This window comes from Dendrobates tinctorius, unplaced genomic scaffold, assembly GCF_039654945.1.
Source record: "Dendrobates tinctorius isolate UK_male_01 unplaced genomic scaffold, ASM3965494v1 ptg000331l, whole genome shotgun sequence".
In the NCBI taxonomy this organism is placed as follows: Eukaryota; Metazoa; Chordata; class Amphibia; order Anura; family Dendrobatidae; genus Dendrobates; species Dendrobates tinctorius.
The window spans coordinates 848,431-875,002 of record NW_027361997.1 but is presented as its reverse complement, the minus strand read 5'-3'; the positions used below and the strand labels follow the sequence as shown (position 1 = coordinate 875,002).

The 26,572-nt window shown below is 43.7% G+C and overlaps 1 protein-coding gene across 4 annotated transcripts in view; it reads left to right on the top strand.

Annotated features, from left to right (window-relative positions):
- LOC141074235 (uncharacterized) overlaps positions 1-17,611 on the top strand; it is a 72,050-nt gene extending 54,439 nt beyond the window's left edge. For all 4 annotated transcript variants that reach the window (XM_073561824.1, XM_073561822.1, XM_073561823.1 and 1 more), the window contains 3 exons: positions 4,374-4,468; positions 4,617-4,707; positions 9,562-17,611. In XM_073561824.1, coding sequence (XP_073417925.1) covers positions 4,374-4,468; positions 4,617-4,707; positions 9,562-10,499 — 1,124 coding nt within the window. In that variant the 3' untranslated portion in view covers positions 10,500-17,611. The remainder of the gene's footprint in view (positions 1-4,373; positions 4,469-4,616; positions 4,708-9,561) is intronic.
- Positions 17,612-26,572: the final 8,961 nt, after the last annotated feature.

The following is a 26,572-nucleotide window of genomic DNA, read 5'->3' as shown; positions in this document are numbered from 1 at the left end:
AGTACGGCGTGTACTGCCACCCCGTATCCTTATGTCTAGTTAGCAGTACCCCAACCCCTAACACATAGTGTTTAGGTGATCCGTATTTTGGTCCTGGCCCCTTTCTCCTACCCACTCGCCCACCAGTGCCTGTCGGTTTCAGGAGGCATGGATATCCCACGATACCGGAGCTTGGACGTCTAATATACTCATCTTCAGGATGGAAAGGTACATCTTCTCTCTCCATCAGGTTCCTGTCCAGAGGCGACAAGAAGATGATTCAGGTATAGTAGAGGACACAAAGAACACAAGGATGAAGATTGGAAGAAGGAAGTGATAAGATGATTTCCCCCCCCCCCACCTAAATCCACACTTTATTTATAGGGCCTTAGTGTGGCTGCAGACCTTTTTAGATCTATATGTTGCTATTTTCGTTTGTTCCCCTCTGGAATGAGGTACTGGGTTATCTTTCCAGCAATTTTAGGGCCGCCGCCCCCCTGTCTTGTAGGCCGCTGTCTTTAATCTAGTCCCCGGGTTCTCTCAGACCTAGCCTCTGCATTTGGCTCCGCCCCCTCTCCGGCATCTTCAAGTGGGCTTTTTGCTTGCACACTTCCTCTTCCTGTCTCCAGCGTCTAGCTCCGCCCCCTCCTCCTGTCTTCATCGGGCAAGCTCTGCAGCTGTCGCCATCTTTCTTCTCCTCTTGGATCTGGCGGTTAGCTCCGCCCCTCCTTCCGGCCTCACAGATCGGGCTTTTCAGGATTTTCCCACTCAACAGCCCACGCTTTTCACACTGCAGGCCGCCCTCTTCCACCCTGCGGTCGCCATTTCCCGGTTTTTGGAACCGAAAGGTGGCATTTTCCTGCAGGACCTGCATCTTCTCTTCCTACAGTTGCTGTGCAGCCCTCTATAGCCTTGAAGCATGTTACTGTGAGTAGCTCTGCTCTGCACAAGGTCACTCTCCTATGCAATCTTTGTGTCCCCTAAGCTTCTGGATTTGCCTCCCTGGATGCCGCTTCATGTGCGGCTCAGGCGTCCAGCAATATTGTGGCCATGCAACGGACTATTTGGCTTAAGGCGTGGCAGGCGGATTAGCTTCAAAAAAGTCCCTTACCAACTTGCCTTTCCAGGGTTCCCGTCTATTTGGCTCCAAATTGGACCAAATTATTAAGAGGCCACCGGAGGGATGAGCTCCCTCCTTCCTCAATCCAAACCTCGCCGACCACCTCTGAAGCGTAAGTTTCAGCCCTTTCGTCGTTTCTCTGCGACGGAGGATTTTTACCGCCGAGAGAGGCCACAGGCGCGCTAGGATAGGAAAAGGGCTTCCTTTAAACCCACCCCCTTCTGGTGTTCCCGTAAGGCGCAGGGTAGATCCACCAGGCCTAGACATGGCAGATCTTCCTCTGCATGACTTATCTCCAGATTCCAAGGAATCTCCCAGGCTGGGCGGCCGTCTCTGTTTTTTCAGAGACGTCTGGCTCTCCTCGGTGGAGGACGCATGAGTAAGGGAGGTTGTATCCTCAGGATACAAAATAGATTTTGTTTTACGGCCCTGAGATTCGATTTCTTTGCCTCCCTCCTCAGTTCAGGTGTCATTGTTCCCATCCCAGACCAGGAACGTTTCACAGGGTTTTATTTGAACCTTTTTGTTGTGCTGAAGAAGGATGGTGCGGTTCAGCCCATCCTGGATCTAAAGTTATTGAACAAAAGGGTCCGTCTGTGACTTTTCAGGACGGAGTCCCTTCGTTCAGTAATAGGTAACATGGAGTCACAGGAGTTCCTGTGCTCCATAGACATCCAGGACGCCTATCTCCATGTCCCTATCTTCCCAGGTCATCAGAGATTCCTGCGTTTTGCGGTGCAACAGGACCATTTTCTGTTTGTTGCCCTGCCGTTCGGGCTCACAACCGCTCCCAGGGTTTTCACAAAAATCATAGCAGCAGTAATGGCCATTTTGCGGATCAGAGGTCTAGTGCTCATCCCTTACCTCGACAATATTCTCATCAAGGCTCTATCCTTTTACCAGGCCCAGGAAAGTCTGTCCATCATTCTTGGCACCCTGTCATGATTCAGATGGCTAATAAATAGGGCAAAGTCTTGCTTAGTCCCAACTCGTCGCCTCATTTTTCTAGGCATGCTGTTCAACACCCATCAGACAAGGGTTTTTTCCCAAAGGAGAAGAGCAATCCTCCAGCAGGGGAGTTTGCTCTCTGCAAGGCCCTTGGCTTCCATCTTTCCGCTCAGCCATGGCAGTCCTGGGAAGGATGGTGGCAGTGTCTGAAGTGATTCTTTTTGCGCATTTCCGTTCAAGACCACTTCAGCAGGCCATCCTATCTCAGTGGAACAAGTCTTTTCTCTCTCTGAATTGTCCGGTTTGGCTCTCCTCCCGAGTCAAACGATCTCTCTGGCTGTCATCCCCTCTCATCTTCCAGGGTCGGTCCTTCCTTCCTTCCCGTTCACTGGCAGGTGGTGATGATAGACACCAGCATTCTCAGATGGGGTGTGGTCTTTCGGCACCTGACAGTCCAAGGACGTTGGTCGGCAGAGGAATCTTCTTTTGTTGAACAACATCCTTGAGATAAGGGCCATTCTTCAGTCCCTCCGCCACTGTAAAAGGCTTCTCAGGGGTCTGCCAATCCGAGTTCAGATGGACAATGCCACGGTGGTGGCTTATATCAATCACCAGGGAGGAACTGAGTCCCTTGGCGATGGCCGAAGTATCCAAGATTCTTTTCTGGGCGTTTCTCCAAGCGGGACTTGATGCTGGTCTTGGTCTTAGTTCACTAAAAGGCCAGGTGTCAGCGTTTTCTATTCTTTTTCAGAAAAACTTAAACTCCTGCTCTCAGATCCATGCTGCGCACCTGTTCCAGACACCCTTTGGATCCCTGGGACATCAGTTTAGTCCTGAAGGCCCTTAAAAGTTCTCTTCGAACCCCTCTGAGGTCTCTCGTCTATTCTGTCTTGGAAGGTGGTGTTTCTTGTGGCCATCACATCATTAGGTGCGTTTTGGATTTGGCGACTCTTTCCTGTCGCCACCCCCCTTTCCTAGTTCTCCACCAGGACAAGATGGTCTTGTGGCCTCAACCTTTCCATCCCAAGGTAGTGTCCGCCTTTCACCTAAATGAGTATATTGTCCTCCCTTCCTTTTGCCTGGCTCCGACTCATTCTATGGAACGTTCTCTGAATAGGTTAGACCTGGTCAGAGTGGTGCGGGCCTCTCTCTGGCTAGGACCCTTTCCTTTAGGAAATCAGACTTTGTCATTCCAGAGGGTGCACGTAGAGGCCTGCCAGCCTCCAAGGCTATGATTGCTCGCTGAATTCGGACAGCAATTTTGGAGGCATACTGGGTTAAGAACAGAGAGCCTCCAACTGGGATTAAGGTGCACTCTTCCCGGGCAGTGGGCGCCTCTTGGGCGGTACACCATAGAGCATCCACCCTGCAACTCTGCAAAGCGGCAGCCTGGTCTTCCATCCATATGTTCGCTAAATTTTACAGGGTTCATACCTACGCTTCGGCTAACGTCAGACTAAGTAGAATGATCTTGCAGGCGGCAGTGGTCTGTTCTCTGAACAGAGTTTCTGCTGTTTCTTCCCCAGGGACTGCTTTGTGACATCCTATGGTTTCCTGTGTCCCCCAATGAAGCGATAGAGAAAACAGGATTTTTGGTTACTCACCATTAAATCTGTTTCTCAGAGCCTTCATTGGGGGGATACAGCACACTCCCAAGTTAACAGCTCTGGTTACTGTGTTATATTGTTAGTTTAAGTTGTTTGTTTTCTTTTACTTGTTGCTTCTCCTACTGCTTTCTCACTAACTGATTAACCTAGTGCCAGTTGGTGGGGTGTACACTGCTGAGGAGGAGCTAACTTTTTTTTTTTATGTATAGTGTCAGCCTCCTAGTTTCAGCACCATACATCCATGGATTCCTGTGTCCCCCAAAGAAGGCTCCGAGAAACAGATTTTACAGTGAGTAACCAAAAATCCTGTTTTAGCTGATACTGAACTGTTGTCTTGGAACACGGTCAACCCTATTTAGGACTTGAAATTCCACTCATCGTGTTTGCCAATCAAATCATTTAACAAGCGAACAATCTACAATTACATTACACAATTTTCGAAAATTGAACAAGAATTTTTTCACTCACCCAAACGATTTTATTCACAATAAACAAACGTTTTTAGACACAACTTTTAGTTGTTTAACCCATTCACTCTACACAATTATCATGAACGATGGGTAGTTAGCAAGAAAAACTGAGAGATTACTGGCCAATGTAAATGGATCTTATGAGGTGATGAGCATTTTCAAAGGATCACCTAGGTTCACCTACTATCCAGTCATTACAGACTATGAGTGTGCTCATACAGTGTGTCTGCATGTGTGCGTTTCCTATAGATTGGTCCAGTAACAGAAATACACCAGAGAGATGTTCCAGCCCTTTAGGTTCCCAAAGATTTCAGGAGAAAAATGACAACTCTCAGGAACATCAGGTTAGTAGTGATGAGGTTAAATGGCGAAATATTGACATAAATCTGAAGTGTGACCTTCAAATACTTGTGCAGATCTTCTGTCCTAATAATGTTTCTTGAAAAATGTATCAAGTGTAAGTAACAGTTACTTATTGTTATTGTTACTCAGGATGAAAACCTACTCAATATTAAAGTGGAAGTTGTCGATGAAGACGAGGAGGATATTAGTAATGAGGAGAATCCTACAGATAGGAATCCAGGTGAGTAACAGACTCCACTACATAACTGTACAGTTTCTACATTTTCTGCTGTATCACAAATTGGTCTAAATCCCCCGTGTCTTCTGTGTTCCTCCTTCCATGTTAATAGTGGACATGCGCATATTTTCATTTTTGTTTAAAGGGTGTATAAAGAAAGTGATGCGATTCCAACTTGGGGAAATTTAGATTGTAGGATTGTAGGATTGGCCATACAAGACTCTTCCATTCCTTCTTTTCCAGCATTTCCTTCATGAAAGTCGTTGTCACATTGCAAAGTCCTTTTTTAGCAGTTTCGATTATCTGACACATGGTATTCGCTCAAACATCATTTGGAGAAGTTCCAGTTATTTCTAAAATGGTGAGCTGCCCAGGCCCAGATTATATTCACATCTGTCCAGAGCACATTGCTGCTGATTCGTCAGTGCTGGTTTTTTGTTGTTTTTTTTTTTTGTCAGTTTTGATGATTGCGCTGGCGTAAGATGTGTGATTCATTAACAGATGTGTGCCTCTTAACCCGTTAGCGACAAAAAGTGAATGGGACTTAATGGCCGGCCAATTTTCATATAAATGGGTTTTGTAGTTAATATAATTTTTGTTTGCAAAAATTTAAAGGAAAAAAAGTTGTTTTTTTTGCTGTTCATATTTCACAACAAATACCTTGGAGAATTCATGAAACACTTATTTCAGTAAGTGTTGATTCCAAATGTGTGGGTTTATTTTGTTATGTGTATAATTGTAAACTTGATTTGTCTTCAAGGAGATCTTTAAAAGTATTTTGGAGCTTATTTTTTTCCTTTTTTTTTCTCTTCACTTCTTCCACTGTAACTAACTAGGATATCCACAGGTGTCCCAGTTATAGGAAAACAGCCCTCTGCTGTGCTTAGTGCTACTGGCAGAGTTGACCAAGGTCTACTAGAAGCCAGCAGCTCTGGGAATAATAATAATAATAATAATCTTTATTTTTATATAGCGCTAACAAATTCCGCAGCGCTTTACAGTTTTGCACACATCATCGTCACTGTCCCCGATGGGGCTCACAATCTAAATTCCCTATCAGTATGTCTTTGGAATGTGGGAGGAAACCGGAGTGCCCGGAGGAAACCCACGCAAACACGGGGAGAACATACAAACTCCTTGCAGATGTTGTCCTTGGTGGGATACGAACCCAGGACCCCAGCGCTGCAAGGCTGCAGCGCTAACCACTGAGCCACCGTGCCGCCCATGGGAAGACACGCAACGATCATGTGATTGTCAGGTTCTACAGAAGCATTGGCCGTGTGCTCACTACATTGTGCTCAAATGGGTATATGTTGCGAGAGAAGTGGTATTGGTCACTTCGATCTACTCCTCGAGGTCCCCTGACTGTGTCTCACAGCCAGGGTCAGATCTACTCGGGCTAGATTGCTGGAACTTTTTCCTCTCTCCATATATTTTCAGTTGTGTGGTGTTAAAGCCCATGACCAAGTGCCGTAAATGTAATGCTCTTGGTCTTCTATTTCAGCTTCAGTGCACCACCACAAGAAATGTTCTGTAGTCAATTGGACTACATGAATAGGTTTGAGTCTAGTTGCCTGGCAGCTGCTTCAAATGGAATCTGTTAGTAGGACTTCAGCCACCACATTATATGCACATGTAGCTCTTTCAAAGTCAAGTCCAGCAATATCTTTAGACAGTCCGTTCCACCATTACTGAAAAATCGACACTTCAAATTGATATGCAAATGAGGCCAAAGAGCTATTTGTATTTCTGAAGCCTCTGCCACTCCAGCTCTATTCCCAGCCCTGCTCCGACTCCTGCTGGAATTACAGGGTCTAAAACTCGTGACTTCAGGCAAAGGAGCTGTCAATCAAGCAAAAATAAGCTGAACTGGGCTGGGAATAGTGCTGGAGTAACAGCAGCTTCGGATTTACAAACACAGATTGCTTGTAATGGAGAAATGGACTGGCAATGTAAAGGTATTTCTGAACTTGTCTTTGAAAGAGCTACATACCAGTCTAAATAGTTTGGGGAGTGCAATTCTGATGATCAATTCCATTTACATTGGGTACGGTAAGTATTCAAACCCTTTTTAAATTTTCCTCTGTTTCATTGCAGCCATTTGGTAAATTCAAAAAAGTTCAATTTTTTTTCTCATTAATGTACACTCTGCACCCCATCTTGACTGAAAAAAAAGCAGAAATGTAGAAATTTTTGCAAATTTATTAAAAAAGAAAAACTGAAATATCACATGGTCATAAGTATTCAGACCCTTTGCTCAGTATTGAGTAGAAGCACCCTTTGAGCTAGTACAGCCTTGAGTTGTCTTGGGAATGATGCAACAAGTTTTTCACACTTGGATTTGGGGATCCTCTTCCATTCTTCCTTGCAGATCCTCTCCATTTCCGTCAGGTTGGATGGTGAACGTTGGTAGACAGCCATTTTCAGGTCTCTCCAGAGATGCTCAATTGGGTTTAGGTCAGGGCTCTGGCTGGGCCAGTCAAGAATGGTCACAGTTGTTTTGAAGCCACTCCTTTGTTATTTTAGCTGTGTACCTAGGGTCGTTGTCTTGGTGGAAGGTGCATCCTCAGCCAAGTCTGAGGTCCAAAGCACTCTGGAAGAGGTTTTCATCCAGGATATCTCTGTATTTGGCAGCATTCATGTTTCCTTCTATGGCAACAAGTTGTCCTGTCCCTGCAACTGAAAAATCACCCCCATAGCATGATATTAGCGGAACACGGCACTCAGCGTGCGAGAGGAAGGTGCCCAAGTCTGGTATCCAACCAATCATATAGAATGGGCTCTCTTACAGCTCCTTATATAGAAATCTATGAGAATTTTATTCTTATGAAGGTCCATTGTGGGACCAAAAACGGTCAAGTTTTTATTTTGGATGCACATAAAATAAAGGATGTGTTAAAATCTCTTTACGATTTGAGTGCAAGTTGTTGCAAATCCCACCACCATGTTTCACTATTGGAATTGTATTGGGCAAGTGATGAGCAGTGCTTGGTTTTCTCCACACATACCGCTTAGAATTATCACCAAAAGGTTCTATCTGCATCTCATCAGACCAGAGAATCTTATTTCTCATAGTCTGGGAGTCCTTCATGTGTGTTTTTTTTCTTTTTGTTTTTTTTAAGAAACTATGGGGGCTTTCATATGTCTGGCACTGAGGAGAGGCGTCCGTCGGGCCACTCTGCCATAAAGGCCCGACTGGTGGAGGGCTGCAGTGATAGTTGACTTTGTGGAACTTTCTCCCATCTCCCTACTGCATCTGTGGAGCTCACCCACAGTGATGTAGGGGTGGTTCTTTACCTCTCTCTCCAAGGCTCTTCTCCCACGATTACTCAGTTTGGACAGCCAGGTGTAGGAAGACTTCTGGTGGTCCCAAACTTCTTCCATTTAAGGATTATGGAGGCCACTGTGCTCTTAGGAACCTTAAGTACTGCACAAATTCTTTTGTAACCTTGGCCAGATTTGTGCATTGCCACAATTCTGTCTCTGAGCTCCTTGGCCAGTTCCTTTGACCTCATGATTCTCATTCTGACATGCACTGTGAGCTGTGAGGTCTTGTATAGATAGGACTTGATTTGTAAAAGGCACACACCTATCAGTTTAATTATACACAGCTGGACTCCAATGAGGAGTAGAACCATCTCGAGGAGGATCACAAGGAAATGGACAACATGTGACTTAAATATTAGTGTCTGAGCAAAGGGTCTGAATACTTATGACCATGTGATATTTCAGTTTTTCTTTTTTAATAAATTTACAAAAATTTGTTTTGGTTTTTTTTTCAGTGAAGATGGGGTGCAGAGTGTACATTAATGAGAAAAAAAAACATTTTTGAATTTAACAAATGGCTGTAATGAAACAAAGGGTGAAAAATGTAAACGAGTCTGAATACTTTCCGTTCCCACTGTAAATCCATTTCCATTTCCTCAGTGATCTAGAGCTACCTATAGGAACACTACAGATAACTCTTTAGATTTAGGCTTGGTAATACTACACATTTCAGCTACAAATATACTGAAACAAAATGTCAGTGTCTAAAAAGGATGGGTAACATTAATAAAGGCTCGGCAAAATTTTGATGTAACGCTATTGCAAAATTAATTTGCTGTTTAGTTGCATCACCTTTTATCTGTATACACCTTTTTAAATGAAGTTGTAGTATTGAAATGTCCCTGTATTCCTTCGTGTCTCGTGATAGAATAGTACAACACAACAAACTGGGTCATGGGTTGCTAATGGTCTGCTATTGTGTTGCTCTCCCTAACAAAGGCCTTGTGGTTACTCTCCCTACCCTGCTGTAATTTTACACTGACTTGCTTTTATAGGGAATCGATCACCAGGTTTTTGCCGCCTAATCTGAGAGCAGCATAAAGTAGAGACAATATGATTCCAGCAATGTGTCACTTAATGGTCTGCTTGCTGTAGTTTTGATAAAGTCACTGTTATATCAGCAGGAGATCTTCATTAGAGGACTAGTAAACCTGCTGCCAGGTAGTCCTCTTTATTCCTGAGCTCTGTATAACCCCGCCTCCACTACTGATTGGCAGCTGAACACTGTGCATAAGCAAAAAGCAGCCAATCAATGGTGTGGATGGGGTTATACAGAGCTCAACATTCAGAGAACTGATAAATCTGCAGCAGATAAAGCTGTGATTTTATCAAAACTACAGCAAGCAGTCCAGTAAGTGACACATTGCTGGAATCATGGTCTCTACCCCTACTTCATGCTTCTCTCAGATGGGGTAGGAAAAACCAGGTAACAGATTCCCCATAGCACATTGGACTACTGAAGAGTTCCAGTGAATTACAAATGAAAATTCAGTCATTAAGTCCATATATTTGTGTATATTTTTTCCTCAGGAGATGCACAGAACAGCACGAAAACCTCAAAAGAAGATTTTTCTTTAACTGCTAAGTGTAAAATAGAAAATGATGAAATTACACAAGTTTCCATAGGAGAAGATACCAGTATTCCCCACACAGCCCATGATGCATATCTATCACCCTATCTCTATAAACGGGAGACACATTTATCGAACACTGGCATCTCCGGTAGTACAGGTCGTGGCCGAACAAAACCCTTGTCTATTCATCAGAGAGTGCTAAATGGTGAGAAGCCATTTTCATGTTCTTACTGTGGAAAATGCTTTTCTTATAAATCGGATCTTATTCGACATGAGAGAATCCACACAGGGGAGAAGCCATTCACATGTTCTGAGTGTGGAAGAAGTTTTACCTATAAATCGGTTCTCATTCAGCATCAGCGGATTCACAATGGTGAGAAACCATTTTCTTGTACAGATTGTGGCAAAAGTTTTGCACAAAGATCCGTACTTTTTAAGCATCAACGAATTCACACGGGTGAAAAGCCATATGCATGTCCTGAATGTGGCAAATGTTTTAATCAAAAATCATCTCTTGGCGAACATCTTCTGATCCACTCCAGTGACAAACCGTACACCTGCTCTGATTGTGGAAAATCCTTTACCCAGAAATCACATCTGGCCCAACATCAAAAGATTCACACAGGAGAGAAGCCGTTTTTGTGTCCTGATTGTGGTAAATGTTTTAGATTCCAATCAGATCTTATTCGTCATAAAAAAATCCATACAGGGGAGAAGCCGTACCCCTGTACAGAATGTGGAAGATCTTTCACATATAAGTCCGTTCTAATTCAACATCAGAGGATCCACAATGGTGAGAGGCCTTTTCCTTGCCCTGACTGTGAAAAACGTTTTACTCAAAAATCGATTCTTGACAAACATCGTAAAGTTCACGCCGCTTCAGTAAGCATGTAAACAAAATAGTATTTTATGCAGCTAAAGCAGAATTTGTGAAGGAAACTTCTGAAATGGCAGGAAAGCCTCAACATGCTATTTTACATTTTGGTCTTTTCAAAGGCATTACTTCTTTGGTCTTTTTACAGATCATTAGTTTACTTACAACTACAGTGTTCCATCACAATACTGAGCAAGTAGGATCATTTAATGCTCGATTCTTAGAACATCTGTATTCCCTAGCTGTCAGATACAGCTTAAATGGAACGAAATGCCAGGGTAACAAACATGTACCTGGAAGACTGGTCATAAACATTCAGGTCGTGTTAGCCATAAATCTAGTGATGGACTTCTCCATGATAATTTGTCGTAATCACTTGGGACTTTGTATCTGTATGTATATACACAGTGGCCATCTGCTGATTGACTCCTCCACAGTTTCAGAATTGCTCATGGCTTCCACCAACATAGGGAGATTAGGACTAGTGGAAACAAACTGGCTTACCTGTTTTTAACCCCTTAACGACCGCTGATACGCCTTTTAACTGTGGTAGTTCCCCCCCCCAGATTCTGATTTTTTTTTTTTTTTTTCCAGGGTCTCCGCTGCCAGGGGTAGCTGAGACCCCACGGTACGTGATTCGGGTCAGTTTTTACCGACCGCTGTTATTAACCGTATAACTGCGATCGCAAAAAAAAAGCCGCGATTTTCCTTTCACTTTCTCTCTCCTCTGATGTGCGATCACATCGGAGGAGAGAGAAATGGGGTCCCCGATGCCCCCCCGGTACATCCTGGTGGTCCTCGGGCTCTCCTGCCGCCTCCTGTGGGCGGCGCCATCTAGGTCTGGGAAGAAAATGGCAGGCGCATGCGCAGGGCACCCGCTGATTCAGCTGGCACATTCCATTCATTCATTCATTCAATGTACATTTTGATCACTGTAATAAACCCTATCACAGTGATCAAAATAAAAAAAATAGCAAATAACCCTCCCCCCCATCACCCTTTTAGTTAGGGAAATATAAACATTTTCTTTATTTCATTATCTTTTTTCTGCTAGGGTTGGAATTGGGGCTAGGGTTGGAATTGGGGCTAGGAATTAGCATTAGGGTCGGGATTAGGGTTAGGGGTATGTTGGGGTAAGGGTTGAAGCTGGAATTGAGGGGTTTCCCTTATTTACCTACTTTGGGGGTTTAATTTCTCCTGTGACTCTTGGTAAAATAAAAAAATTGGGGGCTAAAAAAATCACTTGAGGGGAAATTTTTTTTTTTTGTTTATTTTCACGGCTCTGCGTTATAAACTTCTGTGGCACACTTGGGGGTTCAAAGTGCTCACCACACATCTAGATAAGCTCCTTCTGGGGTCTAGTTTCCAAAATGGGTTCACTTCTGGGGGCGTTTCTACTGTTTAGACACATCAGGGGCTCTGCAAACGCAACATGACACCCGTAGAAGATTCCATCAAAGTCTTTATTCCAAAATGGCGCTCCTTCCCTTCCGAGCTCTCCCAAGCGCACAAACAGTGGTTCCCCCAACATATGGGGTATCGTTGTACTCAGGACAAATTGCACAACAGCTTTTGTGGTCCAATTTCTCCTGTTAGCCTTGTGAAAATAAAACATAGCGGGCTAAAAAATCATTTTTGAGGAAAAAAAATCATTTTTTTTCACTGCTCTGCATTATAAACTTCTGTGAAGCACTTGGGGGTTCAAAGTTCCCACCACACATCTAGATAAGTTCCTTGGGGGGTCTAGTTTCCAAAATGGGGTCACTTGTGGGGGGTTTCCACTGTTTAGGCACATCAGGGGCTCTCCAAACGCAGCATGGCGTCCAATCTCAATTCCAGCCTATTCTGCGTTGAAAGTCAAACGTCGCTCCTTCCCTTGCGAGCTCTGCCGTGCACCCAAAAAGTGGTTTACCCCCACATATGGGGTATCGTCGTATTCAGGAGAAATTGCACAACAAATTTTGTGGTTCATTTTCTCTTTTTATCTCTTTTGAAAATAAAAAAAAATTGTTTTTGAGTAAATTTTTTGCAAAAAAAAGTTAATTTTTTTTCTTCCACATTGGTTCAGTTCCTGTGAAGCACTTAAAGGGTTAATTAACTTGAATGTGGTTTTGAGCACCTTGAGGAGTCCAGTTTTTAGAATGGTGTCACTTTTGGGTATTTTCTTTCATGTACACCCCTGAAAATGACACTAAATGTGAGGTGGTCCCTAAAAAAATGGTTTTGTAAATTTTGTTGTAAAAATGAGAAATTGCTGGTCAAATTTTAACCCTTATAACTTCCTAACTAAAAAAATTTTGTTTCCAAAATTGTGCTGATGTAAAGTAGACATGTGGGAAATTTAAAGTTTGAAAATTGCAAAATTTTCAAAATTTTCACCATATTTCCATTTTTTTCATAAATAAACACAAGTCAAATCGAAGAAATTTTCCACTATCATGAAGTAAAATGTCACGAGAAAACAGTCTCAGAATCAGCAGGATCTGTTAAAGCGTTCCAGAGTTATAACCTCATAAAGTGACAGTGGTCAGAATTGTAAAAATTGGCCTGATCATTAAGCTGCAAACTGGCGCGGTCACTAAGGGGTTAGGGATGTATATTGAAACAATGTTGGTGTGAAGCCGTGAGTTAGACATCTCCCCTAATGCAGACAACCATAGACAGTCTTCATAAGCCAATCAATACATATTTATAGATGCATACCAACATATTCCAAATGTGAATGATGTTTTCATCTTTTCAATATCTATACAATTACTAATTGGCAAGGTAAAGTAACATATTTATTAACAACTAGACTGTCTGCTCTCTGCCTTCAGGCTGCCAAGTCAGAACATTGTGCAATGGGCCCACTGTCACTATTGCCTGTGCAGTTACATACAGTCGCCTGACGACTCATCCCAGCCAGCTTCTCTCATTAGAAGTGAATTTAGGAAAGTCCAAGAGTCTAGTGCATACACGCAATCAAGGTCAAGTGACCACCCACCCACACTGGGGTACAGGGGACTTGTGACTGTGTGCACATCACACACTTTCATGATTCAGCCTTCCCATAGGGATTGCAGACTTTTCTTCTGAGACCGGACCTCCTGTTTAAGTAGTGCTGATGCCTGCATTGTCTCCAGATTATGTGGGATCTGGTTTGCTGCTCGTTAGATTAAGAAAACTGAGCTACAGCTGATATTAGTTGAAATCCCACTCTCCCAGAACTTAGACCTGATAATGATACCTAAACTTTCAATGACAATCCTACAGTTTATTCAGGTTACTAACAAGAAAGGTGAAGGTATGAAAAATATGAATTGTTCATGCAGTAGTGTAGCTGAAAAGGAAAAAAAAACACTAAAAGGAGTTGTCTGGTTCTAGAGCAGGGTTGGGGGGACCTCAGGCCCAAGGGTCACTTACGGTCCTCGATGACCTTTTATCCGGTCCCTGGGCAGGTTCTCAGGGATTGCAGTGCTTTGGCAGGGAGTTGTATTTTGATTGCCACCAGCTCATTAATTTCTTCTTGCTCTGTGAGCACACACAGTATTCACTACTGAACATGCAATGAAAGATTACGTCCTGACTCCAGTGCCAGAGTCAGGATTTACTTTGTGGGCGGAGTTTGTACGGCCCCCGAAGGATGGTATAAATATCCAAATGGCCCTTGGCAGAAAAAAAGATTCCCCACCCCTGTTCTAGAATATTGATATACAAAAATAAGTAGAAAACCAGCTCGCTCACCTACTTTATCTTGTAATCAGAGAACTTGGACATGCACATTTGAATAGCAAAGAAGAGCTTGATGACCGTAGTACTAAAGAATTTGTCCAGCCGTATCAAAGATAGTTATTTTATATGTATCTTGGTTAAAATCCATAGACATGTAGTACAAAAACTACCCCCCCCCCATGTGTTTGGAACACAGCGTACATTCTCTGCCAAATGATGGTTATAGTACGTCATGTGCAGGTGTCTGTTCCCATATCATGACGTACTATTCCGTCATGTACTTTAGCTATCCCTGGATGAAAACACACTGTGACTGCTCCGTGCCAACAGCGGTCCCCACTCTGTGCTTGCTGTGATCGGTTGATCAATCTTACTGACCAAGGTGGGAACTGCTGAAATATCAGTACTTTCATGCAAGATCACCGCTTGCAGCTCGGCTCAGCAGACTGAAGAGCTCCTGCGGTAACCGCCATAGGCCAGGGTCAGACTTGCGAGTACAATGCGAGAAACTTGCATCAATACCCGGCAGCACTCTGGACCAGAGTGTGCAGCTGCATGTATTTCTATACAGGCACACACATTGTTTCTCACATTGTACTCGCAAGTCTGACCCCGGCCATAGGCAGGTTCTAGCAGGCGTTCTGCCTATGTAATCTTACAGGTCTCATGAATTGCAGTACATTTGTAATTGAATGCATGAGACCAGTGAGCAGAGTAATAAAAGTTATAAGTCCATAGAGGGACTACGTAAAAAAAAAAAAAGTTAAGAGAAAGATTGAAGAAAAAAAAAGCACAAAATAGAGAACAAAAAATATTACACCAGTAAACACATTTATGTAAAAGAAAACAAAGTACACATTTGGTATCGCCGCATCCAGAATGACCCTATCTGTCACACTATTTAATCCCTACAGTGAACACTGTAAAAATAAATTGAAAATGTGGCAAAAAAAATGATTTTTCATCATACTGCCAGAAATAAAAGTGGAATAGAATGCGATCAAAAAGACAAATGTCAATAAAAATAGTATAGCTCAAAACAACATCTTTTCCCGCAAAAACAAGCCCCAATACAGCTCCATCAGTAAAAAAAAAAAAGCTATAGCTCTCAGATTATAGCGACGCAAAAACATGTGTTTCATTAAAGTTGTTTTTATTGCGCAGAAGCAACAAAACAGCTGCCTTATCAATTTTAACACACTGAATAGTATTCAAAAAAATGGCAACTCAGACTTTTTTTTTTCTGCATCACAAAAATCTGAATGGAAAGTGATAAAATATTGTGCCCAAAAAATGGTACCAATAAAAACTTCAACTCGTCATTCAAAAGAAACAAAGCCCTCACATGCCTCTGTCAGCAGAAATATCGAAAAATTTTATCAAAATATCACGATGCAAAAACTTAGTTTTTTGTAATAAAGAATTTTTTTAGTGATAAAAATAAAATCAATCCTTCATCTGCTGTTCATTTGTTCCTTCTGCCTCCCAAAGATCACAGTAAGGCTCAGCTCACATGTATCCTTGGCTCTACCCTGAGAGCTTAAACCAGAATGTAAATCTCTGAAATACATGATTCAAACGGAAATCCTGGTGGAGCATTCCCTATGAGGCAGATGTAAGATAATAAATATGCTTATATAGACAGATGTGTTGCCTTTCCAAATCAAGTTCTATCAGTTTAATTAAACACATCTGGACTCCAATGAAGGAGTAAAGCTGGCGTCACACTAGAGAGGAATACGGACGAGTGAGAGGCGATAAAAAAACGCATTGCCCACGGACCAATGATTCTCTATGGGGTAGCTCCCATCAGCCGTCTTTTTGTCGCGGATTTTCTACGGTCTGTGCCAATCGCAGCATGCTGTGATTGTCAGCGTATTACGACCGTAGTACGCCAATGCAAGTCTATGGGTGCGCTTAAAATACGCATTACACACTGACAACACGTGTGATTTGCGAGAAATACGCACCCGGTGTCTTTTAGAAAAGCCGGCAATTCACTGCGCTATACAGTAAAATGACACTGACAGGTTTAATAAAGAAACGAAAGAATAGATCTAGACACACAGAATACATGTATATATTTATATTTCAGAGTTCTTCATAGCAGAATAGCCGCTAATTCAATTGCCGGCTTCTGTCAAATCATTCCCCAACCCGACATGAAATGACACATGATTTACATACAGTAAACCACTTCATTTCGCTTTTTTTTTTTTACATGTCCCTGACTAATAATTAGATGAGGGTTTGTGTGCAAAATTTGGGAGGTGTGTTAATTTAAGGGGTTAATTCGTTGTCAAAAAATGTGTGGGCTCCCGCTGTAATTTGTCAACCAGAGAGGTAAAGCAGGTGAGTGAGGGCAGATTTTAATAGCCATGAGAGACCATTGTTTTTGCCCCCCCCCCCCCCGACTACAAAAGAGACACCCCAGAAATGGCGCATCTTTAAGATGTTCCAGTTCTGGAACTTATCCTCTCTATTCCCATTGCCCTGTAGCGGTGGCGAATGGATTAATATAACAAAGGGTTAATGTCACCATTCGATTGTAAGGTGACATTAAGCCGATTAATAATGGAGAGGTGTCAATAAGACACCGATCCATTATTAACCCTATACTAAGAAAGGGTTAAAAACCACACACAGACATTACTTAAGTCTTTTAATGAAATAAATACACCAAGTTTTTTACAAATTTTTATTAGTCTGGTAATCCAAAATAAAACCATGACCTGCAACAAAAATCACATTAAAAAAAATCACCAATATCCTTACCTCTCCGCTGTTCAGTCATGTGCCACGCTGCAATCCATCAGAAGGGGTTAAATAGTTTACAATGAGGACCGGTGCTAATGCCACCAGCCCCACTGTAATCTACTACAAAATGAATTGATTTAGCTCTGCGCAGCCTCAATGGCTGCCTGTAGATGATCTAATTACCGTGGGAAAGTTTCTGACTTTTTTCCACGGTCATTCGTTCATTCACAGATCAGCCGGGGACTCCTGCTGACGTCACTGAGGCTCTGGGGAGTCCCCGGGTGATCTGTGAATGAACTAATGTCTGCATACTTAGGAGAAATTGCACAGCAAATTGTACTGTCCAGTTGCTCCTGTTATCCTTGTGAAAATGAAAAATTTGGGGCTAAAGCAACATTTTTGTGGGAAAAATTTAAATTTTCATTTTTTTCCTTCAACTTTTTTTTTTTTAATTACTGTGATGTGTCTAATGGGTTCATAAACTTCTTGAATGTGGTTTTGAGCACTTTGAGGGTGCAGTTTTTAGAATGGTGTCACTTTTGGGTGTTTTCTGTCATATAGCCCCTCAGTCACTTCAGATGTACGTAAAAAAAAAAAAGTTTTTGTAAATTTTGTTATGAAAAATTGCTTATTAAAATTATGCAGATGTAAAGTGGACAAATGGAAATTAACTATTTTGTGTCGTATAACTATCCGATTTAGGCCGGGATCACACATGTGAGAAGCTGACTAGTCTTGCATGTTAATACCCGGCACTGCCGACGGCATTCGGAAGCGGAGCGTGCGGACGCATAGGAATGCATGCAGCCGCACGCTCTGAACCGAGTGCCAGCGGCAGTGCCGGGTATTAACATGGGAGACACTGCCGAGTTTCTCGCATGTGTGATCCTGGCCTTAAGGGCAAACTTTTTTAATTTTTCTCTAGCAACCTTCCACGACAGCATAGGAGGTTGTCTCCACGCCCTAATGGGGGACAGGAAGCACAAAGTGGTTAAAAGGTCCCTCTCACCAGTGTCTCTCCTGTCCCCCATGGGGCATGGAGAGGTTACGGGTATGCTGCGTGGCAGGCTGCTGCAGTGTACCTGAGGATTTCAATGCGGGGCAATGGTGGTCGGTGGCTCTGCCTTCCCTCCTCCGTGCTGCTCCCGTTTTCGTTTGAATTCGGGACCTTCCTGGCCCACCCGTGCTCCCTCTGGGGGTAAAGCGGGCCAGTGATCCATGACCGGAGGCCTCCCGTAGCTCTCCGCTCTCTCCTCCTGTCGCGTGGCTGCCGGCGACCCGGAAGTGACGTCACGAGCGCGGTCACTTCTGGGGTACGCGTTCTTCCAAGGGAGCGCAGATGATGTCGGGACCTATGGCGGCCCCCGGGCAGCTGGCAGCACATGGAGCACACCGGTTAGAGCCGTGCCTGCTCGCACCCCAGGAAGGGAGGGGGAAAGAGTATGAGCAAAGCGCTGAGGGCAGAGTTAACCCTTCATTAAGCCGCTGGAAGAAGCCGACAGGTAAGATAAATCCCCTGGTCAGCATGGACGGTTCTTCCTGCCCTGCATCTGCAGAGCCCAGCGCTGCCCCAGCCACAGTGAGTGTGTTATTTGGGGTGGGTCCTAGCGGTGCAATTCTGGGTATGGGTCCTCAAAATGCTTCTCTCCTCTCTTGTAGGGAAAAAAGTCTGCCCATAAAAGCACCAATACCACCAGTAAACCAGCTAAATGTGCCATATGTAGTGCAAAGCTTCCCTCAAACTGAAGGAAAAAATTGTCAGGCGTGCACGAACGGAGTGGTCAGGTCTGAGCACCCATCATTGATTGAGGAAATACACAGCCTGGTCACACAACAGGATCAGACCTCCCTAGCTGCCTTTTCTCCCCCTCTTCACTTCCACCACTTCCACCAACTGTGGGTTCACTTCCCACAAAAAAGCGAAGGCTTCAACTAGAGGACTCAGACTCCAAGTCAGAGCATTCCTATGATTCAGGATCTGAAAAATGGGAGGAACCAAGAACCCCTAAATCAGCCGAGGCCAGAAGATACCTCTTTTCCTCAGAATATGTGGAGGAGCTGGTCAGTGCGGTGCATGCCACCATGGGACTAGAGGACGAACCAGTCCCTCAGTCAGCACAAGACAAAATGTTTGAAGGGCCCAGACTGGCAGGGTTTCCAGTACATAGGAGCATAACTGATATGATCTCCCAAGAATGTGAATACCCAGAGCAACGCTACTCGGCTCCTTGGGAGCTCAGGCATAGATTCCCCCTGGAGGGAGATGCATTTAAATGGGACATACCAAAAGTTGATGTCCAGGTAGCAAGAGTAGTGAAGAAAACAGTCCTTCCATTTGACGATGTATCCCAGCTTAGGGATCCAATGGACCGTAAAGCTGAAAGCCTCCTAAGAAAGTCCTGGGAAGCCTTTGCCTTAAAATCAGGAATTGCTTCCACATGCATTTCTAGATCCCTCTTCCAGTGGATAGATGAGCTAGAGAATCTTATTGCTCGGGGGGGAACGCAAGGGGCGAGCTTCTTGACTCTCTCCCCATACTACAGAGGGCTACAGGCTTCTAGACGGATGCATCTATGGAGATGATCCGCACCTCTGTCAGGTCTATGGTACAATCTAATTCTATGAAAAGATCCAGCTCACCAGAAGCAGCATCCTGACATCGGAGCACGAGACCACTGGGTCAAAGCGCTTGATTTAAAACAATGAAGGAAGGAATGTCCAGCTCCACGATGTAGTGAATACATAAATCCTTTTATTCACTTAGTCATTTCAAAGGTGAGGTTAAAAGGCCAGCATAGAAAAACAAGGGTGTGAAGTCACCAGAAACGCGTTGAGAATGCAAGCCTTGTTTTTCTATGCTGGCCTTTTAACCTCACCTTTGAAGTGACTAAGTGAACAAAAGGATTTATGTATTCACTACATCATGGAGCAGGACATTCCTTTCTTCATTGTTTTAAAACAATCTAATTCTGCCAGGAGAGCCCACTGGCTTAAAACATGGAGCGGGACATTACCTCCAAGGTTAAGCTCTGTTCTATCCTCTTCAAAGGTGAACACGCCTTTGGCCCAGCCCTGGATGAAATCCTTGAGAAGGCCACAGATAGAAAGAAAGCGCTCCCTGAGCAGAAGGCCCCAAGAAGGCCGTTTTTTCGAGCCCCCCAGAACCGGTCATCCCAGCCGAAAGGGAAGGGAAAGACAGGAAGATGGAGCTATGCTAAGGGGAGAGGCAAGAACATCTTGGTCCCCCAGCAGCAGCAACAGGAAAAACAATGACTCGGCCCTGGTGGGGGGAAGGCTTTCAAATTTTTTCCATTCTTGGCAGTTGATGGCGTTCAGATCCTTCTGCAATCAGGTGCCATTTCTCGAGTCCCTGTGGGAGAGCAAGGAAGGGGGCATTATTCCAGGCTGTTCTTAGTAAAGAAGCCGACAGGAGAGCCGAGAATAATAAACTTGAAAAATCTCAACCGCCACATTGCATGCCGCAAATTCAAAATGGAGTCGATAAGGACTGCCATCTCCCTGATAGGGCCTCTTTCCTTCATGGCAACCATAGATCTGAAGGATGCCTATTTTCACATCCCTATACATCCTGCTCACAGGAAATATCTAAGGTTTGTGATCCATCAGGGTCCCGAGATCAGGCACTATCAGTACAACGTGCTTCCCTTTGGGATATCCTCTGCCCCACGAGTGTTTTCAAAAGTTATGGCGGAAGCTGTGTCCCACATCAGAAGTCGAGGTATATGTGTGGTGCCCTACCTGGACGACCTATTGATAATAAGGAACCTCCTACCAGACCCTGGAAAACCAGGTGACGCAAACTCTGACATTCTCCGATCTTTGGGGTGGATCCCGAAATATAAAAAAAATCGCAGATGCAGCCCTCTCAGAAAATAAAGATTTTTAGGAGTCCTCTTAGACTCAAGAAGACAGATGTCCTTCCTGCCAGCGGATCATCAGGTGGCTATAAAATCAAAGATCTTGAGTTTCAGAAAACAGAGGTCCCCGATCCTCCGGTCAGCTATGTCAATACTGGGGTCGATGATGTCCTGCATCCAGTCAGTACCGTGGGCGCAGGCTCATTCCAATATCCTCCAGTCCCATATCTTGAGAAATTGGAACAGAGACCACAATTGCCTGAACAAGAGTCCTGACCCTGGGGAAGGTAAAGGCTTCACTAGCCTGGTGGCTGGACCGCCAAAACCTGCGCAAAGGGGTCAGCTGGTCCCAGGTCCCCTTGATCACGGTAACATCAGATGCCAGCAAAAAAGGCTGGGGAGCTGTAGTATCCCAGCTGCCATTCCAGGGGTTATGGAGTCAAGAAGTGAGTACGAGATCTTCAAATTTCAGAGAGCTGAAAGTAGTGGAAGAAGCTCTCCTGGATGCAAGATACCTGGTCCAGGGTCATCATATCAAGGTCTACTCCGACAACATAACGACAGTGGCACACCTCAGGCACCAGGGCGGCACGAGGTCGAACAGCTTACAAAGCCTTTCTGGACGAATATTTTCTTGGGCTGAAAGGATCCTCTTTTCACAGCAGTACACCTAAAGGGGACCTCCAATCTTCAGGCAGACTTCCTAAGCAGGAGATGTAGCCAGCCTTGCGAGTGGAGTCTGAACGGAAGAATCTTTCTGAAACTAGTGAGCAGGTGGGGCCTTCCGGAGGCGGATCTGCTAGCATCAAGCAGAAATGCTCAAGTGAGGAACTAATTCTCCCTGAACCCCAGGGAGAGATCTCTGGGGGTAGATGCCTTTGCCCACAAGTGGAAGTTCCGTCTGGCGTATGTCTCCCCCCCCCCCCCCCCCCCCCGCAAGTTCCAATCCTTGCTGCAACCCTGAGAAAGATCCGAGAAGATCAAACTCAGACCATCCTGGTGGCTCTGCTATGGCTGAAGAGGCGCTGGTATTCTTTAATCACGGAACTCCAGGTAGACGGGCCGCTCCTACCCCTGAAAGACAACCTCCTCCTGCAGAACCCCCTACGCCACCCAAACCTTTGGGGGATGAAGTTAAGCGGCATGGTTACTGAGGCCCAAATCTTGAGGGCCAAGGGTCTATCAGAGGCAGTAGTTGCGACCCTTCAAAAGGCGAGGAAGCCGGTCACCAATGCCATGTACAACAAAGTATGGAAGAAATTTTCATCATGGTGTCTGCCGAATCCTCCTGATCCAGCAAATCCTAACATCTCCCGTATACTAGATTTCTTGCAGAAGGGGCTCGAGATAGGCCTAAAACCTAGCACCCTGAAGGTACAGGTCTTGGCCTTTAAGCTCCATGTTCGACTGCGACTTAGCCAGACACCGCTGGATAAGAACATTCATGACATCAGCTACTAGGCTACACCCAAAAAAACAAATTGTCATTCCTTCATGGGACTTGAATATGGTGCTTAAGGGGCACACTCAATCCCCCTTTGAGCCCCTATCGTCTTGTACTTCTCAACTTCTAGCCTGTAAAGCGGCCTTCCTTGTAGCAATAACTTCAGCAAGACGTATAGGAGAGCTCCAGGCTCTTTCAATCAGAGAGCCCTACCTAACCATTTAGAGATGATTCCATAGTCCTCCCTCTTGATCCATCCTTTCTCCCAAAGATTGTGACTGACTTTCATAGGTCACAGAAGATAATTCTTCCCTCGTTTTGCCAGAACCCAACGAGCCCTAAAGAGGAAATGTTTCATACGCTAGACGTAAGGCGCATAATCCTTCACTACCCGAGTTGTATTAAACCCTACAGGATTGACCACAACCTGTTTATCCATTCGTCGGGTGCACTCCTGTCCATAGAAAACACACCTGGGACAGGTGAATGATAATTAGTAAAAATAGATGTAATCGGTTGGGTATGCTTGATATATCCAAATAACGTCTCTGACTTCTTGTAGATTGGGACACTGAGAAGAGTGAGCAAAAAACCTAGAACAATTAAATATTTTATATGTACATACTACCTCTTCATTGCAGGTTATTGACATACAATGTGAAAGTCAAAAATTAAATAAAATGTTTGAATTTATACATATCGCAGTACCGCAGATCTCTAAAACACACATGTTAAGATACTAATTTATAACAATGATTATTTGTCCCCTCGTTCTATGTTTTTTGCTCGCCTTTCTCCGTTTCTCAGTCTATAAGTAATCAGAGCCTTTTCATATATCAAATAAGACCCATGCCTGTTACATCTGTTTTACCTGATTATCAAAGAAGTATCGTTTCTCCTTGCGGAGAATGACATGCTAAGCATGCCAAGATGAGGAGACTTAAAGCCGCAATGCCCCTCTGGGAAATATGCAAATTGTCTCTTCAGAAAGGAAGAGGACTAGAACTCTAGTGCCACCTATTGGAAGTAGCAATCCTAAAAGTCAATGTCGAATCTTTAATGAGCCTTGTTACATGACTTATGATAAAAGTCAAAACCAGAATCTCCATTTACAGACACTGTGTTTCGGGGTACTGCCCCTCGTCAGTGCAAAGTGTGAGATCTGGTTGGCTGTGTGAGAGGCGTCTGACCGATATCCAAGAAGTATATTGTGTCCTTGTGGAGAATGACATGCTAAGCTTGCTGGATTTAGGATTGCTACTTCCAATAGGTGGCACTAGAGTTCTAGTACTCTTCCTCTCTGAAGAGACAATTTGCATCTGATTATCATTCATGTGCATCCACGGTGTGTTTTCTATGCACGGAAATACTATTTAACTGTGTAGAACCATTATGGATACACCAGGACTAAGAACGCATTCTGCATTCAAAACGCGTTTTTTATTTTTAGACTATAGATTTTAACTAGAATTTAAATCTACGTTTTATTTTGGATGAAGCTGGACAATTTCCTTTTTTCTACTGCCATATAATATTGATGTCACCTATCTATCTACTCCTCTCCTTTAGCTCTATATCTGTACACATTACCTCAATGGGTTACTAGCATGTTATCCAAGTGAAATAATAGGATTGGACTAAGTACTGTATATGCTTAGGTTGACTTCTGTATGATCAGTCCTGTATATTTAGTTGGTTCAAGAAACCTTTAACAGGTTGGGAAAAAAAGCATCAGTTTTGGCCATAACTTGGCACTTCTATATATTTTTTAAATGACTCCAATACATTTGCATGTTCTTTATTAGAGATGAGAAAACCCGAACTATAAGTTTGGCGTTCTTACCAGACAGCTAGTGTCAGGCTGCAATGTTCAGATTTCTGCGGAAGGAGAGAGATTTTCTCCACCTCAAAAGTTCGGCTCCCCATTGATTTCAATGGGTTCTGGTACCCGAACAGAACTTTGGAATAAAGCTTGGTTCTGGTACCAGAACCTGAACTTCCATGGGTCTGCTCATCCCTATTCTTTATGCTGCTGGTCATTACAGGACATGCCCAGTTGCCCATCTTTGCAGTACTTGGCTCCTATTTGGAGTAGCACATTTATTCTCTTTGCAACTTGGTTTGCGTTGTGTTTTGCCCAGGTCTTGTAATAAAGATAAATATGGTACATGGATCCATTATATGACAATGGGATATGTTTATATATATATATACATGTATGCTTTGTTTGTGAACAGAAAAGTTTCTTATTCCTATTATGCAACATTTGAACTTATTTTCTGTTGCAACTGCTGTTTGGCAATTGGTTTTGCTGGTATTACAGTATATCCTAACCAATTATCTGTTTGTGACCGACTGCATTACGGCAAATAAGAATCTCCCAAATATGATGGGTTAATAGTTTGACAAGGACACTAAATGCCACAAGATCCTACAAACCAAAACTCACAGCAATGCAATATGTATGGCTACTGTGGATGAAAAAGAACATTTTATATTATGTGCATGTAGTAGGAATGCTGTTTTATAGCATTGTAATCTTGTCTTGTACATTGACTGCATTTAGATGTTTTGTTTTTTTTTGTTTGTTTAGGTTCTCTCTCTCCGCAGGGACAGAGCCGCACAGACTAGTTAGACAGCTGGGTCCCTGGTGGCTTCTCCCTACCCGCAGCCCCGGAGTGATTGGTCTCTTCCAGTGTGTGTGTGTGTGTATATAGGGTCAGATCTGTTACTCCAGTGGTGCGGACAGGGAGATGCTGCCACGAACCCGCCAGTCTGAGTACTATCCCATGCAGCTCAGTCTTGGCAGCTTTTAAACTGTTATTCTCTGAAACACTGCAGCGATTCAGAGTCAAAAATACTTGGGTGGAATCTTACAGCCAATGCTTGACACATGCTTTGGTTCCCCTTAATGACTGTCTAGTCTAAGTTTACACCCACCAGTTATGCAATGTGTTGCATGTTAAGCCACACCTTTTTCCAGTGAGGCCACACACCCTCTGAAAAGCTATACCTCTTTCCAGTGAGGCCACTCCCTCTTCCTGATGAGCTACACCACTTTTCAGTGAGGCCACACCCCCTTCCTGATACGCTGTACCACTTTACAGTGAGGCCACTTCCTCTTCCTGATACGCTGTACCACTTTACAGTGAGGCCACTTCCTCTTCCTGATACGCTGTACCACTTTACAGTGAGGCCACTTCCTCTTCCTGATACGCTGTACCACTTTACAGTGAGGCCACTTCCTCTTCCTGATACGCTGTACCACTTTACAGTGAGGCCACTTCCTCTTCCTGATACGCTGTACCACTTTACAGTGAGGCCACTTCCTCTTCCTGATACGCTGTACCACTTTACAGTGAGGCCACACCCCCTTCCTGATGAGCTATACCTCTTTCCAGTGAGGCTACACCCTCTTCCTGATGAGCTACACCACTTTTCCGTGCGGTCACACCTGCCTCCGAGGCAAGGCTCAAATTGTCTTAAATGAATAATATGGTGCAAGTCATGAAATTCTGGCACATTTAGCTTTATAAATCTCCCCCAATGTGTTCTTCAAGTTTAGTCAGAGACAAGACCTTTAATTAAATTATTTCTTTAACGTAGTCTTACATGCAGTCGTCCTCTGTTGGCTTCAATAACATATTTGCGGTGCCGGGTTTGCGCCAAAGCCAGAAGGATTTTCAAAAGGAATAGGAGATAGAAATGCATATAGGAAATATGGAAAGTGTTTCTCCAAGATAAATGCTTCACAAACTCCATGTGTATTACAGGCTCTAGAGATGTGTGTGAACCCCAGAACCTGACGGTAGCCGAGCAATGGGGATCGTAGTCTTTAGGGACATATTTAACTGTGTGGTTGCTTTTATAGTTGTACTATTGTATAATTGTACTATAATTGTATTTTACCTTCCATATAATGTAATTATAATGTATTCATCCAGAAGTTAGACTCTCCACCCCAATAAACCTGAAACCACTCCACCAAGATGACGTTGAGTAGAACCAGACCTGATGGTTCCTCTAGAGACTCGCTTTAGCATTATTCCTATGAAGACTTGGTAGGATTTTCTTATGGACATTTATTTATTGTATATTTGTGTATTAAACAGTTTTGTTCATCAATGTTACTGATACTTCTGTATCCTTATTTTAGCCATACATGTGTCACTTTACATCCTATTATTATACAGAGGTTTACGTAAGGTTATGTCTTTCAGTCATATAGATGTAGTAATTCATGTTTGAATTGGCTTCTATAAGGGATTTTCTGGACTTGAATTTCATTTCTGCAGGCGCT